We start from the raw sequence: 14,482 nt of genomic DNA, 5'->3' as shown, positions 1-14,482 counted from the left end.
CAGTGTAGTGGTCCGAATGTCATCATCGATGGTCAGCGCCAGAAGCTTAATAGTCACAGTCACAGGTTTGTCAACGGCAGCACTCCAGGGATAACACAAACTCCCCGATGTCTTCAAAAAGCCGTAAATTACAGGCGAGGAGGGGAAAAAATGTAAAGCCCAGTAGAGTCCGGATCATGACTCACCAAGGAATCCTAAATAGAATATAGTCCAGGCAGCATCAGATGTATCCAAACAATATTTATTCCTCCATAAAAAACTGGCGACGATTCGACCCGTGCAAGGGTCTTTATCAAGCTTGATAAAGACCCTTGCACGGGTCGAAACGTCGTCAGTTTTTTATTGAGAACTAAATATTGCTTGGATACATCTGATGCTGCCTGGACTATATTCTATTTAGAAGCTTAATAGTCTGCTTCATTCCGATTGAAATCAGTAGGAGCAATGGATGCTATTACACTTCTGGCTCATTGCTTTTAAGGTTGGATGTCATCAATAAGGTCAACAGATTTTTACAAAAGTCATGTTGCTGGAATATAATTAGTCATTTCTTATCAATTTTTGTAAGTGCTCGACACGAATATGGCAGTCAAAATGCAAAATTGGCTCAATTTTTTTTGTACTCTGCAATAATTGTTTACATCATGAAATGCATGCCAATAGTAATAGGCCAATGGTTAAAGGGGTTGTCCCGCGATAGCAAGTGGGGTTATTTACTTCTGTATGGCCATATTAATGCACTTTGTAATATACATCGTGCATTAAATATGAGCCATACAGAAGTTATTCACTTACCTGTTCCGTTGCTAGCGTCCTCGTCTCCATGGTGCCGTCTAATTTCAGCGTCTAATCGCCCGATTAGACGCGCTTGCGCAGTCCGGTCTTCTCCGTGGTGAATGGGGCCGCTCGTGCCGGAGAGCTGGTCCTCGTAGCTCCGCCCCGTCACGTGTGCCGTTTCCAGCCAATCAGGAGGCTGGAATCGGCAATGGACCGCACAGAGTCCACGGTGCACCATGGGAGAAGACCCGCGGTGCATCGTGGGTGAAGATCCCAGCGGCCATCTTGGTAAGGTAAGTAAGAAGTCGCCGCAGTGCGGGGATTCGGGTAAGTACTAAACCTTTTTTTTTTTTAACCCATCCCTTGGGTTTGTCTCGCGCCGAACGGGGGGCCTATTGAATAAAAAAAAACCCGTTTCGGCGCGGGACAACCCCTTTAATACCTGTAAAAAATCAAATCCTAGACTAGGTCTTAGATTTCTTTGCCTGTCTCTTGTCCATCTGTTCGGGAGGATCTCTGTGGAGTACCCAGCATTTGTTAGCCAGCATGGTATTGGACCATTTCCCTTGGTTTCTTTTTTCCATTATTGTGATATCTTGATGAAAAAGTTTGCCACGTTCGTCACTAACCATACCACAGTTGTCTGGAAAAAAATACGCATGGGAATGAAGGAAGTAGATTCTTAGAGACATATTGCAACCAAGTTTCTGATACTTCATCAGCATGTCTTGTACTAGTTCCTTGCAGTTTTCTGCCCTAACATTCCTGAGAAAGTTTGTAGACACTAGGTGAAAAGCATCCCATGCTTGTTTCGCATCACCCTGCAGCAAGTTATTGAACCGGTCATCTTTGAAGAACTCTTGAATCTGAGGACCCACAAAAACTCCCTCTTTAATCTTTGCCTCACTGAGTCGAGGGAATTTTTCATGAAGATATCGGAAAGCTGCTGAAGTCCGGTCCATTGCTTTCACGAAGTTCTTCATCAAACCTAGTTTGATATGAAGGAGTGGTAGCGGGATTTTGTGAGCCCCGACCAGAGCTGGGTGCTGGATATTCTTCTCTCCAACGGCTACATTTTGTCTGCGAGTCCATTTCCTCTGCAAGTAGTGCAATTCTGGGATGATTTAGTAAATCCTGCATTGAGCAGGGGGTAGGGGGTTGGACCAGATGACCCCGGAGGTCCCTTCCAACTTTACCATTCTATGATTAATTCCCTTGCTCGGCTATCCCACTCACATAAGAAACACATGTATTTTGTATATCCCTCGTGCAGTCCCATTAAAAGGGCAACTACCTTCAAATCACCACAGAGGTGCCAGCTGTACTTGTTATACTCAGTGGAATTTAGTAGCTGCTTTAAGTTATCATACATCTTTCATGTGGACAGCATGTGCTACTGGAATAGATGGAAGACCTTTCCATTGTGCAAAAACACAGCCTTAAAGGGGTTGTCCTGCGCCGAAACGTTTTTTTGTTTTTTTTTCAATAGCCCCCCCTGTTCGGCGCGAGACAAACCCGATGCATGTGTTGAAAAAAAAAAACGGATAGTACTTACCCGAATCCCCGCGCTCCGGTGACTTCTTACTTACCTTGCGAAGATGGCCGCCGGGATCTTCACCCTCGGTGAACCGCAGGTCTTCTGCGCGTTCCATTGCCGATTCCAGCCTCCTGATTGGCTGGAATCGGCACACGTGACCGGGCGGAGCTACGAGGAGCAGCTCTCCAGCACGAGCAGCCCCATTCAACACGGAGAAGACCGGACTGCGCAAGCGCGTCTAATCGGGCGATTAGACGCTGAAAATTAGATGGCACCATGGAGACGAGGACGCTAGCAACGGAACAGGTAAGTGAATAACTTCTGTATGGCTCATATTTAATGCACGATGTATATTACAAAGTGCATTAATATGGCCATACAGAAGTGTATACCCCCACTTTGTTTCGCGGGACAACCCCTTTAAGACTCAGTTTTGAAGAGTCTATAAATAGTCTCCATCATTGTGGGCCATGAATGATTTCTAAGTCATTCATAAGGCCCTCAATATCGGAACAGAATACGAGATTACCTTCCTTTCTGAAGAAAGGCTCAAACTGCTGGTGCCGCTTTCAATATGAAGTAATTGTGGCATCTTCTAGAAGATTCCATTGTTGGAGTCTTGAACCTAGCAATTCTGCCTTGTTCTTGGATAAGTCCAAATCACGAACCAGATCATTTAGTTCTTCCTGTGTTATTCTGTGTGGGGTTGATGATGCACCACAGTGAAAATCTGGATCAATGCTTGCTGACGGACCAGGAGAAGAACAGGTCTTCTCACTCATCCTCATCAGCTGAATCAAGAGAATATTCTGTTGGAGGTTCAGGAATAGGAATTCCCTCAGCATGTGGAACTGGTCTCAATGCAGATGGAATGTTGGGGTAGAGTATTCTTGACTTCTTTTGCTTCATTATCCTGCCAGAAAGAGGAGGAACCCAGCAGAAGTAACAGTCATTTGTGTGGTTGCTTGGCTCTCTTTGCCATTCAACCACTGTGAAAGCTGTGTTGTACATGTAGCACAGCATATATGCGGGGCACAAGGCTTGTCTTCGTCGCCAATCCTGCATCCGAAGTTGAGATGATATGCCTTCTTCACTTGAGAAGTGGTACTTTTCTTCTGGTTGGCAAATGTCACTTCCCCACAAATAGAGCAAAAATTGTCTTCAGTATTAACGCACTTTTGAGGCAGTAGTGTTCTGTATTGTAACTAAATGGATAAAATAATAACAATTTTTTGTAACAGTAGCTTAAACTGTATCCCACGAAGACTGAAATATTTTATATGCTCAACCTTTCCGACTGGGCTTTATATAATATACTAGTGATTAGGTGTTGATACACTGGTACTGTGGGAGTTCACATGGTGTACTGGTTATGTTGGGGTTAGGTGTGAGGTAATGAGCTCAGATGTAGTGATTGATCACATGATGGTGACATCACAGGTCCTGTAGGCACACGGCTGCTGCCTGGCTCAAACTCGAACTGTAAGGATGTTGTTAACAGTTCTGGATAAATTTACATGGTGAAACACAGAAAATGAACTATATGAAATATCTTCAAAACGAGAGCCAATAAAACATTTTTATGGTCATATTCGTGTTCAGCACACCAAGATACTACAGATTAGGACCATTTTTAAGTCAGTAACAATTTCAGTGTTGACCAGTGAGTCCCAGAATACCATTTTAAGAGGTCAGACTAACGAGAATTAGAACTGATATGTGGATTGGACATTTTAAGGGTAGGGAAGACAGCCCAAAATATGTTAACCCTTTCCAATCCACTGTCCGACACTGTATTCTTACCGTCTATTGCCAGCCACTCCGGCCTCTCTGGCACACACACACTGGCTTTAGCCAGCAGATGGCACCGTTGTATAACGGCATCTAAGTGGCATCCAGTTTTGATAAACTTCCTCACATAAAGCCTAAATGTGTTATTAATGTAAACTTACAAGTACTTTTATTACAAGTATTTACAATTAGAAGAATGTTTTAAGCCGGGGGCTTTGTGGAAACTTTTTTCATATTCGCTTCACAAGAATGTTACCATAAAGTAATTTCATTTTTATACAAGCATCAAAAAATTAACATCTAGCTCATTTCTTCCTTCTAGGCGTGTGATGATCTTTTGTCCAGCTTGAATAGTAAGACTTTGGGTAAGTGTTAAAACTGTTAATTAAAATTTGGCAATCCCCAAAAAATGTATTCCCTATTTATGTGTTAGTTCATGCTTGGCTCACTCCTCTTCCTAGCAGTGTGCTGGGGCACTGTAGCTGGCAGTGTGTTGGGGCACCTCAAAGCTATAGCTATATTAAGGGCTTTTTACATCATGATTTTAGTGTACGTTTATCATATATTTTTAAACATACATAAAGTATACAAAAATATGTCATTTTAAGTTTACACTGCGGTTTTAAGTCTATATATTAAATGTATGGTTTTATCTTTCCATATGTTTGTATCCATTTTTACATTTTAAAAAGTATTTGTTTTTCATTGCAAAGACTTCCTTTTAAATAAAGTTTTGCAGTTGAAAACTTTTTTTAGGCATTTAAGAACAAAAAATGCATACATTAAACATATAGAAACTAAAAGCTTTACATGTCCATAGGATTACTATTGATTATAAAACTGTATATGTCTAGCATGTGTTTTTTGTCTATCCTACAAAAAATGTATTCAAAAGTAAGGAAGGTGAAGCATAGTCCAAATGATGCAGTTTTGAACTGCGTTTGACCCATTATATTGTATACGTACATCAAGCAATACTTTTTAACCCTTTAAAGACCAAGGACAGTAAACATACGGTGCTTGGTCCTGGGCTTTTTAAGTCCCGGGCCGATAGCAGAAGTTCATCACAGGATTAAAGCCTTTAATCGCTTTTGCCTTCTCCTTTCCAGACAAGATAGTGCTCAATGAGCGCTATGTACTGAAGAGTGAAAGTGAAAGTATTACTTCCACTATATGATCATATGACCGCTGGGTGCCCTCTGTCACAGCAGAGCTGAAGGATCCTATCAGACCCTGATCAGCTCTGTTAAGGGTCATTTACCCACAAAGACAATCATTCAAACGATTGAAAGATTGACAGTTCTAGCGATCATTTTGCACTAATGCCCATTAGCACTTTATCAACTTCATTTGCATGTAAATGAGCCTCCAGCAGCTGTTTGTAAATTCCAGCACATGGTCTGTACTTTGCATTCAGCTGCATTGTCTTCGCACGGGCTGTCAGCTGAATACAATGTAATCAACTGCTCCCGTGAAGAACACAACATGCAGTCCCAGCTATTTCTCTCCGTCTGAACAATGGATTTTATGCTCACCTAAAAATCATCAGTCAGCCGAAGAGAAAAAGATGGAAGCATTGACACGAAACAATTATCGCTCAAAAGCCATAGTTTGAACGAATTTTGAGCAATAATCGTTGCATGTAAATGGGTCTTTAGTGACTATTGTCACTATAGAATAATGTTTTCTTCTGTAACTTGGGCTTCTATGGATGTCCCAGCTACAATGGAAAAGTATGAAATAAAAAGAAAAAAAAGATAATGTGACTGACCTCCAGAGGTCTTATATGACATCATAGGGGATGTAGATGTTAAAAAAAAATAGTTACAAAAATAGCTTTAAAAAAATTACAGAATAAAGTAAAAACATATACATGAAAAAGAAAATGACTCCCCACCGACGCTAACCAAATCCGTCGCCATATGCACCCTGTAGTCCGGAACTATACAAATTAAATATCAAAACGTCCAAAACAAATGAGGAACCCATTCCAACTTTATTTTAGTATAAATATAAACTAATTTTAAAAGTAAACAACTATAAATTTTAAAGAATCATTTTTTTTACTTTTTACCCCCCAATGAAACCCCCCCAAAAAATCGGTGCAAAAACCTATTAAAAAAATAGCCCTATATGTTATGGGAAAAAACACTGCAAAAATAATTTTGCTATCTAAAGAAAAAAAAAAATAGGGCCTAAAACCACCACATGGGTTAAATACCTAAAAAGGGGTTAATATTAACGTTTTGTAAATGTATGCGCTTGACGAATGGCTAAAACGATGTGCACTTGCCTTTTTTAATCGCGTGAATATTACTCAGGGCTCAGTCACACGGGAGCATCTGTTCTTCATGTTACTGCATGAAGAAGACGCCGCACTGCAGGTTCGGACGACTTTCTGCAGCGCCGGAAGAAAGAATGCATAACTGGTAATGGAGCCGGTCATGTGTTCTTTCTCCGCACCTGCAGTGCGGCCATCTTATCCTGCAGGAAGACAGGCGCATCGGCGCCTGGATGCCTCCGTGTGACTGAGCCCTCATAGGAAACGTACAGTAAAAAACTGAATTTTTTTGTTCAAAGTTGCCGTTGCAAGGCTTAAAACAGCTTAGAACATTTTTGTTTGCCTGTGTGAAAAATGTTTCTTTTTCTTTGTTTTTTTTTCCTACCAGGTCTTCCCATCTCTCAAATCCCAGATTCTTTGCTTGTGTTACTTGCACAAAAACTGGACACAACGGCCCCTGGAGTAAAAGATTTCAGGGATATAGGAATTGCTCTGGGGGTTCAGCCACTTCTAGCAGATCACATGGCAGGATTTAAGGCTTTGCATGATCACCTGTCCTCCAACATTTCGTGTACACTCCTGCACTTGGTGCAGGCGCTTCAGAGACTGCAGCGTAGTGATGCCTTGGCTTTAATTTGCTCCCATTTCAGCCAGTAATGGTCTGCTGTTCTGGATGCATATCCATAAGACTAGCTGCTTCCTTCTGCGTGAGGCCATCTAGTGCTGGAACTAAGCCCACGCAGCAATAAGGTCCCGCTGAGGAGCACCTGCTGACACTTCAGCCAACTGCTTGGATGACCTTCATTCCTCAGTAAATAAGACGGAGAGTATTAGTCCTGAGCTGGTCTAGATCAATGCTGAACCTCTTTGTATGTAATTACTTCTGAAGTTTATTGTTTGGCGCCTACTGCTGTATGTAAGAAAGCCACAAGGAACAAGTCTAGAACAGGAGTTGAGTTCTGTAGCGAAAGGCTGTCTGTCAATGTTTTTGAATGTTTTTTCTGTTAATATACAAATTCATGTTATTCTGTTGGGTGCTGCATCTACAAGGGAGTTCTGATCATTGTCAGATATTATTACATTCTGGCATGTAAGAGCGTCACTCACAAATGTACAGTATATTGTAAAAGTAAGTGAACCCTTTGTTATCACCTGGATTACTGCATTGATTACTAATAAAATGTTGTCTAATTGTTATCTGTTACAATTAGCCCTCATTCACACAGGCGATGCGACTCGCCTGGCCGCACCGCAGGCAAAAAACGCAAGAATGAGAAAAAGCAGCGACCAGGTTGCGACTAAATCTCACATTTTCTCATCAATTCACACGGCCAGGAGTGGAGTGTATACGCCGCAGCCTGAAATTCCTTTCGCTGGCATGAATGCACAGCATGACTTAATAGAGACAGCTGAGATAGTGTAGCAGCACTAGCCGCTGCTAAACTCCCTCCCTTTGCCGGCAGCTCCCATAGAAGCCTATGGGGGCCGCCAGCTGATCGCGGCTGAAAGATAGGGCAAGACTTCTCTTTTCCGGCCGTATCAAAACATCGTCTGGCGTATGTGGCCACGATGTCCTATTATCGCAGCCGCGATGTTTTGACACATACAAAAAACAGCTGTCTTGTTTGTGGCTTTTATTGAGCACATAGTGGAAGCATCCATTATAAAAGGAAGAAAAGAAGTTAAACCTTGAATTTAATAACCTCTAGATTCCCCTTAACAACAAGCATTCCTACCAAAAGTTTCCTATAGCTGCACATACAATTTACAGAATGTCGAGGTAGAATTTTGGATCATTTTTTCCTGCAAATGTATTTCAGTTCATCAGTATTTCTGGGATGCCTTGTCCCTCAGCATTTCGATAGGGCTAAAGTCAGTATCTGACTTGGCCATTCCAATAAATAAATTTTCTTGTTCAACCATTCTTTAGTTGATTTACTTGTGCACTTCAGCTTAAGATCATGGAGTGCTGTCCTCTAAAATGTTATTGTGCACCTTAGAAATCCTTATTCCCTCAATGATCACAAGGCGGCCAGGCCCTGAGGCAGCCAAGTAGCCCCAAACCATGATGCTCCCTCCACCATGCTTCACAGTTGGGATGAGGTTTTTGTGGTGATATACAGTGTTCTTTTTCCTCTAAACATAGCGTTATGCATTATACTAGGCTGCCATGTTCTTCTCTAGGCAGCAGCTTCCTTCGCGGTGACCTTCCATTTATTCTTCTTCGGTGTTTTTCTAATGGTGCATATACTGTTAGGCTGAGCTTCCACGCTGCATTAACCATATGCATTCAAAACTTTGCCCACTCACAACAGCCAATGGCTGCCGCTTTCAAACACACTTTTTTCCTGCACTATGGATGCTTACTCAATGTGCTCCATAAGTGCTCATTCGCATGGACAATTTTGCGCATGGAAAAAAGGGAGTAGGAGGGAGGTAAGCTGCGTCCAACACTGCATTTAAGACATTAGAAGTCATTAGGAGGATTGCTACCGTTCAAGGGAATTACGAACAGCAGCGCATTTTTTTCTTAACACGCAGCCCCCAATTATGTTAATGGGCGATTTAAACGCTAATGAGGCTTGGGACTTGATCGCAGAAAATTGTCAATTCACGCGATTTTCTGGCGAGTTCGCCTAAATTTTTTTGTGCGGCTAACTTCTGCACGATTTTGACACCCCTGTGAACGAGCCTTACAGACATGAATGGTACCGCTGACTGTGTATTATTAGATCAGTTAGAATGGGTCTGTCTATAAGGCCTCGTTCAGGCGAGCGCTGTTAGCAGCGAGAAAAGATCGTGTGAATGGGCTACTTCACGCTACTTGAAGTAGCTTATTCACACGATCCGAAGTGCGTGCTGCGTGCTTTCATAGGAGTTTATGGAAAGCACACAGCAACAATAGGGCAGGTCCTATCTTTGCGCGCACTTCGGACCCGACATGTCAGTTTGCACTCGCATGCCTTTGTTAGATACGCTAATTCAGAGCGTCTAACAAGCGCTCATGTGATCGCTTCTTTTGTAACCTATTGGTTCCTATTAGAAGCACGTTCACTGCTAACATGGCGAAAATAGCGCTCGTCTGAACGAGGCCTCATTGTGACTTTGATAACAATCAGACCACTTTATTATTAATTAGTAATCAATGCAGAAATGCAATAAATTTTAAAAGGATTCACTTACTTTTTCTTACAACTCTAAGAAGCTGTTGACTTCATTGCTGTTTTGGGTCCCTAACATTTAACCAAATGCCAAAAAGTACAGTGTTCTTCTCACATGAGTATTTTGCAATGCCTGGCATTGGCCAGGAGATGGCAGTCTACCCCTGCACAATGTGTGCTATTACGGCTGAAGTACTTTCGGTCACTGCTATCCTCCTTTACACCACTTTAAACACAGTTTGTAATTATTTTACATAAATGGCATGTGGCATTTTGTAACCTTTTTATAGTATTGATCTAAAAATTGCGCTCATCCCTTTTTTGACATTTTCTAGATTTCGAGTGGATTGCACTGTGCCAAGTATTATTTCTGGGTATTTGAATAAATTGACACTCGAAATGTTAATTCAGTCAATTTTCTATTTCTATTAGTCAGTTGTTGACCAAAGCGAGCGCAAGAACGTTTTGTACATCAGTTTACATTGTATTGTGTGGCATAGGTGAGTCGCATCTCTTCATTGTATCACTGTGTCAGTACGTTTTCCATAGAATTGGTAAATTCTGTCTTAACTCAGTGAATAATCAGGTTGTGATGACCAGTTCAGCCTTGCTACATGTCCAGATACCACTACATTTATATTGTGTTCTGCAATGTTTACTGATTCACATTCTACTAGTTCTAGAAGTCCTCTTTTTGTATTTGTCTTGCATGATGCCAGAGAGTAGGAGGCATCTGACAAGATATATTGTACTTCTTAGTTTCTGCCCCATTTTTTTTTTACAGCACTGTGCAAAAGTTTTAGGCATTTGTGGGGAAAAATGCTGCAAAGTAAGAAAACTATCAAAAATGGGCGTGTTAAGGCTTCATTCACACGAGCGCATATAATGCGCGTTTTTACGGACGACTAATATACGCGACCATCGAGGCATTGGTTTTCAATGCATTTGTTCGAATATACGGCGCACTGTAAGAAATGGAACATACGCAACCGTAATACGGGTAAAAAGATAGTTCTGCTTCTATCTTTTGACCGATATATCCTGGCAGGTCCCATAGACTTCTAAGGGAGCTGGAAAAAGAAAGGGAGGGGGAGTCATTTGAGCAGCGTCCGACGCTGTAAAAAGCTTACAGGTGCCTCTCCAGGCATTGGAAGTCATCCCGAGGAGTTTTGCAGAGCGATAGTTTTCCGGGGTGCAGCGTATTTTTTCGCTAAAAACGACACTCCTGGTCATATGAATGGGCAAGAAAACGCTGGCCGTAATCACGGAAAAAAGTCCATTCATGTGAACATACGGCGCAGGCAAGAAAACGTAAAAGCGCATACACTCGTGTGAAGGAACCCAAAATCTGATTCAGGAAGCGGACATATTGTATTCCCTTATAGACATGCACTATCATTTGCCACTTCAGATTACAAGCAAACACAGAGCCCCCGGCAGAATCAAAGTATTGGGGGCAATAACAAGTAATAGGGATTTGTATTCTCTATGTGACATCTAATGAATCATAACAAAGCTCCGTGGAAATGGTTGCCAGAATGTGAGAAGGTGATTTTTGGCACATGACTACCGGCTTGTTGTGTTATAAATGAACATCATGGCCTTTAGGATTCAAGAAAATGTTTCATCTGTGATGATTTTATTTTCTATTTAATTATCTGTAGTCATTTTTTATGATTATTATAAGATGTTAGTTATATTTGTTTTATATGTTCTTTAATTTAATAAAAGTTGAATTGTCACTGTGCTGGATCTCAGTTTCAAATATGTCATATACTGAATCTCCTCTTTTCGATTAGTTATTAAAGGATTATTGAAAGTTTATTTTCGGTTTCCCGCAAGAAAACAAAACAAAACAGGAGGTTATCTGTTTTCCACCCTTCGCCATACGGTTCAATTAAGGGGCTGTTTTCACCACATTGTTAATGTACGTTTAGTATATGCATAGAACATATATGAAACAACTTATACAAACATGCAGTTTTAAGCAAACTTGTATGGGTTGTTTTTAGCATGTACATTAAACATATAGCTATATGTTACCATACATTTGTGTTTGTCTTTACATAAAAAATGGTTTTGAATATAAAGTCTTCTTGTCAAATTTTTGTAGTGCAACATGTTTCTTTCTTTGAGCATTTTAGAACAAAAAACAAATACGTTCAAGGGTGGCTTCACACGAGCATGTGCGTACATAGGTGCACCTATGTACGCGCAAAAACACGCATGTGTGAAGGTCTGTACATTGCCTTCAATGGGGCCGTGGCTGAAGTGATTTTCAGGGAAGACCTTTACATATAAGCTCTTCCCTTAAAAACATCCCTTTTAGTGTTAAAGAAAAAATATCTATATTACAGGTCCTTCGCTGCCGTGTTCCCCGTGGGGATAAAGAATTCCCTACTGCACCTGTCACAGATGTAACAGATGCAGCAAAGGAGTTCTTCATCCCTGCGGGAAATAAAGAATTCTCTACCGCAGCTGTCACTGGTAATTTTTTTTCAGGGAAGGGCTTCAAATATAAACCATTCCCTAAAAAACAACTCAAACTTGTGTAAAAAATACAAAAGTAAATCATACTCACCTTTCTTCAGCTGCCAAGGCTCAGTCTTCGCTGTCCCCTTCTCTGCACTGAAGTTCTTTCAGCAGGCAGGAAATTAGAATCTCTGCCTGCTGAAAGAGCTGCTTCTGATTGGCTGAGGCGCTCAGCCAATCACAGGCAGCTCTCGGCCATTAAATGTGGCAGATGTGTTCTTCATCCCCGGCAACAGCGGACAGGTAAGTATATATTTATTTATTTAAACACTAAAAGGGATGATTTTCAGGTAAGAGCTTAGACCAATGCCGGGGGGGGGGGGGGGGTGGGGTGGAGGTGGGGAGGGGGGAGTAGGGCTTGAAAGTCATTGGATAGCTGTAAGTAAATTGATTATGAAGTAACGTTACCTTAGGTGACAACTTGGGAACACCCACACCTGTATGTTGTAAGGAGTTATGTTGTGAATGAGGTTGAACACTGGCCAGTGATCTCATAACAAGCCAACGTGAATGATCAGTTCGAGCAGGCATAATATTGGGTGCCAGATGGATGCGCCATTCCATTTTCAATGTTGTGTGGGCATTTAACATTCCTCATTTCATAGTTTCATTTATGTAAAGGAAATAAGTAATGTAAGGCATTACCACCCATAGTGGGCAGCATAGTGGTCGCCCACGGGTGCTTAATGATTGTAAGGATAATTCTAGCTAGATGCCACTGGTCGCAAATAGACAAGTAACTGCCAGAAATCACATCCACATTAAATGCAGGATGCCCCACATGTATATCTCACAGGTCAGTGAAGCATTCTTTAGCTTTCATGGGATACAGCAGCAGAAGACCCTTCAAGTTACCTATGTTAACACAGAAGATCGGATGCAGAGCCTCAGTTGGGCTCGTAAGGTTGCTAACTAGACTCCAGAGGACTGACAACAAATAGTGGGGTCTAATGGGTAATGGCACCAATTGTTTCAGGGTGATGGTCAGGTTTCTGTGTGGCACAGACCCCATGATGCCATGGACCCAGTTGTCAGCTGTGTTGTCAGTTGTGGGCTGTGCTTTCATGGCAGGGCTTGGGTGGTCCACATAAACATGTCATTAACTGGTGCGCACTCTGTTTCACAGTTTGGTGACCATTTGCAGCCATTCATGGACTTAATATACCCCCACAATTATGGAATATTTCAGCAGGAAAATACACTGTGTCATCGGGCCCAAGTCTCCCAGAACTGAATCAAAGACATTCTGGATAGTTCCTATGAATGGTATAGCTTGCACATTCAAAAGCATTCTGGATAGTTCCTATGAATGGTATGGCTTGTTCATTCAAAAACATTCTGGATAGTTCCTATGAATGATATGGCTTGTTTATTCACTCAACAGGAACTCTTATCAAGCATTTATAGGAAGTGGTGGAGATGTCCATTCGCACCTGAGATTCTGAATCTACAATTACCATGCAGCTGTGGGTGGCTATCCAGATAGATCAACATCTCTCCAGACATCTTCTGTCCACTTGTGGAATCAATAACATGTCGAGTTGCTGCATATCGCCGGGTCAGATGGGATCCTACATGATATTGGCATGTTGATGTATTTCAAATGGTGTCACCAGTAGGGATAAGTGAGGGGTTACTTAGGGAAATTGGTGTCTGGTGTTAGAGTTAGTGTCAGAAAGAAATTAGGGAAAGTTAGCATTAAGGATAGGATTTATGTGGTCATTATTTCTGTTACCAACTTTTTCAGTCTCCACTATCAGTTTTGTTACCATCTTCTTCACCCTCATCATCACGTTCTGCCCTTGTTATCTAATGGTGCATTCCTAGTCTGTATCAGTGTGTGGTATTGTGTCAATATGTGCTTCATACTGTATCTATTCTTCTAACGGTTCGGTTCTTGCACTAACATACTGGTAGACATGGTTAGTACTCGGGAAAGGCAACTGCTAAAAGTGAAGTCATGTTCTGCTTTTTAGTGTTCAGCCGGCGTCATTGCATGCCCTTCAGTTGTCTAGTGTCATAAAACTGACCTGACATATAGCAATTATTTTCCCTAGATAAGCATTATTGCTGCCAGTGTCAACGTGCAGAGTCTAACAAGCCCCCCACTCTTCACCAGAGACAACTACCAGGTGGTAATGACTTAAAGTGCATTTACACTGCAAAGATGATCGCTCAAAAGATGGCTTTTGAGTAGAGTTGAGCGAACATACTCTGCCGAGTTTGATGCTCGTTCGAGTATTAGCATACTCGATGGTGCTCGTTACTCGAACGAGCATCAAGCCGTGTTCGACCCCGCCCCAGTTTTTGGCTCCTCTCCACTGTGACGTGCCTGTTTTGGCCCCTCCCCACCGCGACGCAGAGCGCGTAAATGGCAAATTTTTTGTCTGGCAGGCAGGGGAG

At 41.8% G+C, this 14,482-nt stretch overlaps 1 protein-coding gene across 2 annotated transcripts in view; it reads left to right on the top strand.

Annotated features, from left to right (window-relative positions):
• The window catches only part of EDA2R (ectodysplasin A2 receptor), a 43,168-nt gene extending 31,676 nt beyond the window's left edge, over window positions 1-11,492 (top strand). For both annotated transcript variants that reach the window (XM_066580975.1, XM_066580977.1), the window contains exons 9-10: window positions 4,428-4,470; window positions 6,775-11,492. In XM_066580975.1, the coding sequence (XP_066437072.1) occupies window positions 4,428-4,470; window positions 6,775-7,043 (312 nt within the window). In that variant the 3' untranslated portion in view covers window positions 7,044-11,492. The remainder of the gene's footprint in view (window positions 1-4,427; window positions 4,471-6,774) is intronic.
• The last annotated feature ends 2,990 nt before the right edge of the window (window positions 11,493-14,482 follow it).

Source organism: Eleutherodactylus coqui, chromosome 10, assembly GCF_035609145.1.
Source record: "Eleutherodactylus coqui strain aEleCoq1 chromosome 10, aEleCoq1.hap1, whole genome shotgun sequence".
In the NCBI taxonomy this organism is placed as follows: domain Eukaryota; kingdom Metazoa; phylum Chordata; class Amphibia; order Anura; family Eleutherodactylidae; genus Eleutherodactylus; species Eleutherodactylus coqui.
Note: the sequence above shows the minus strand (reverse complement) of the source record. Positions and strands in the feature narration are given on the sequence as shown.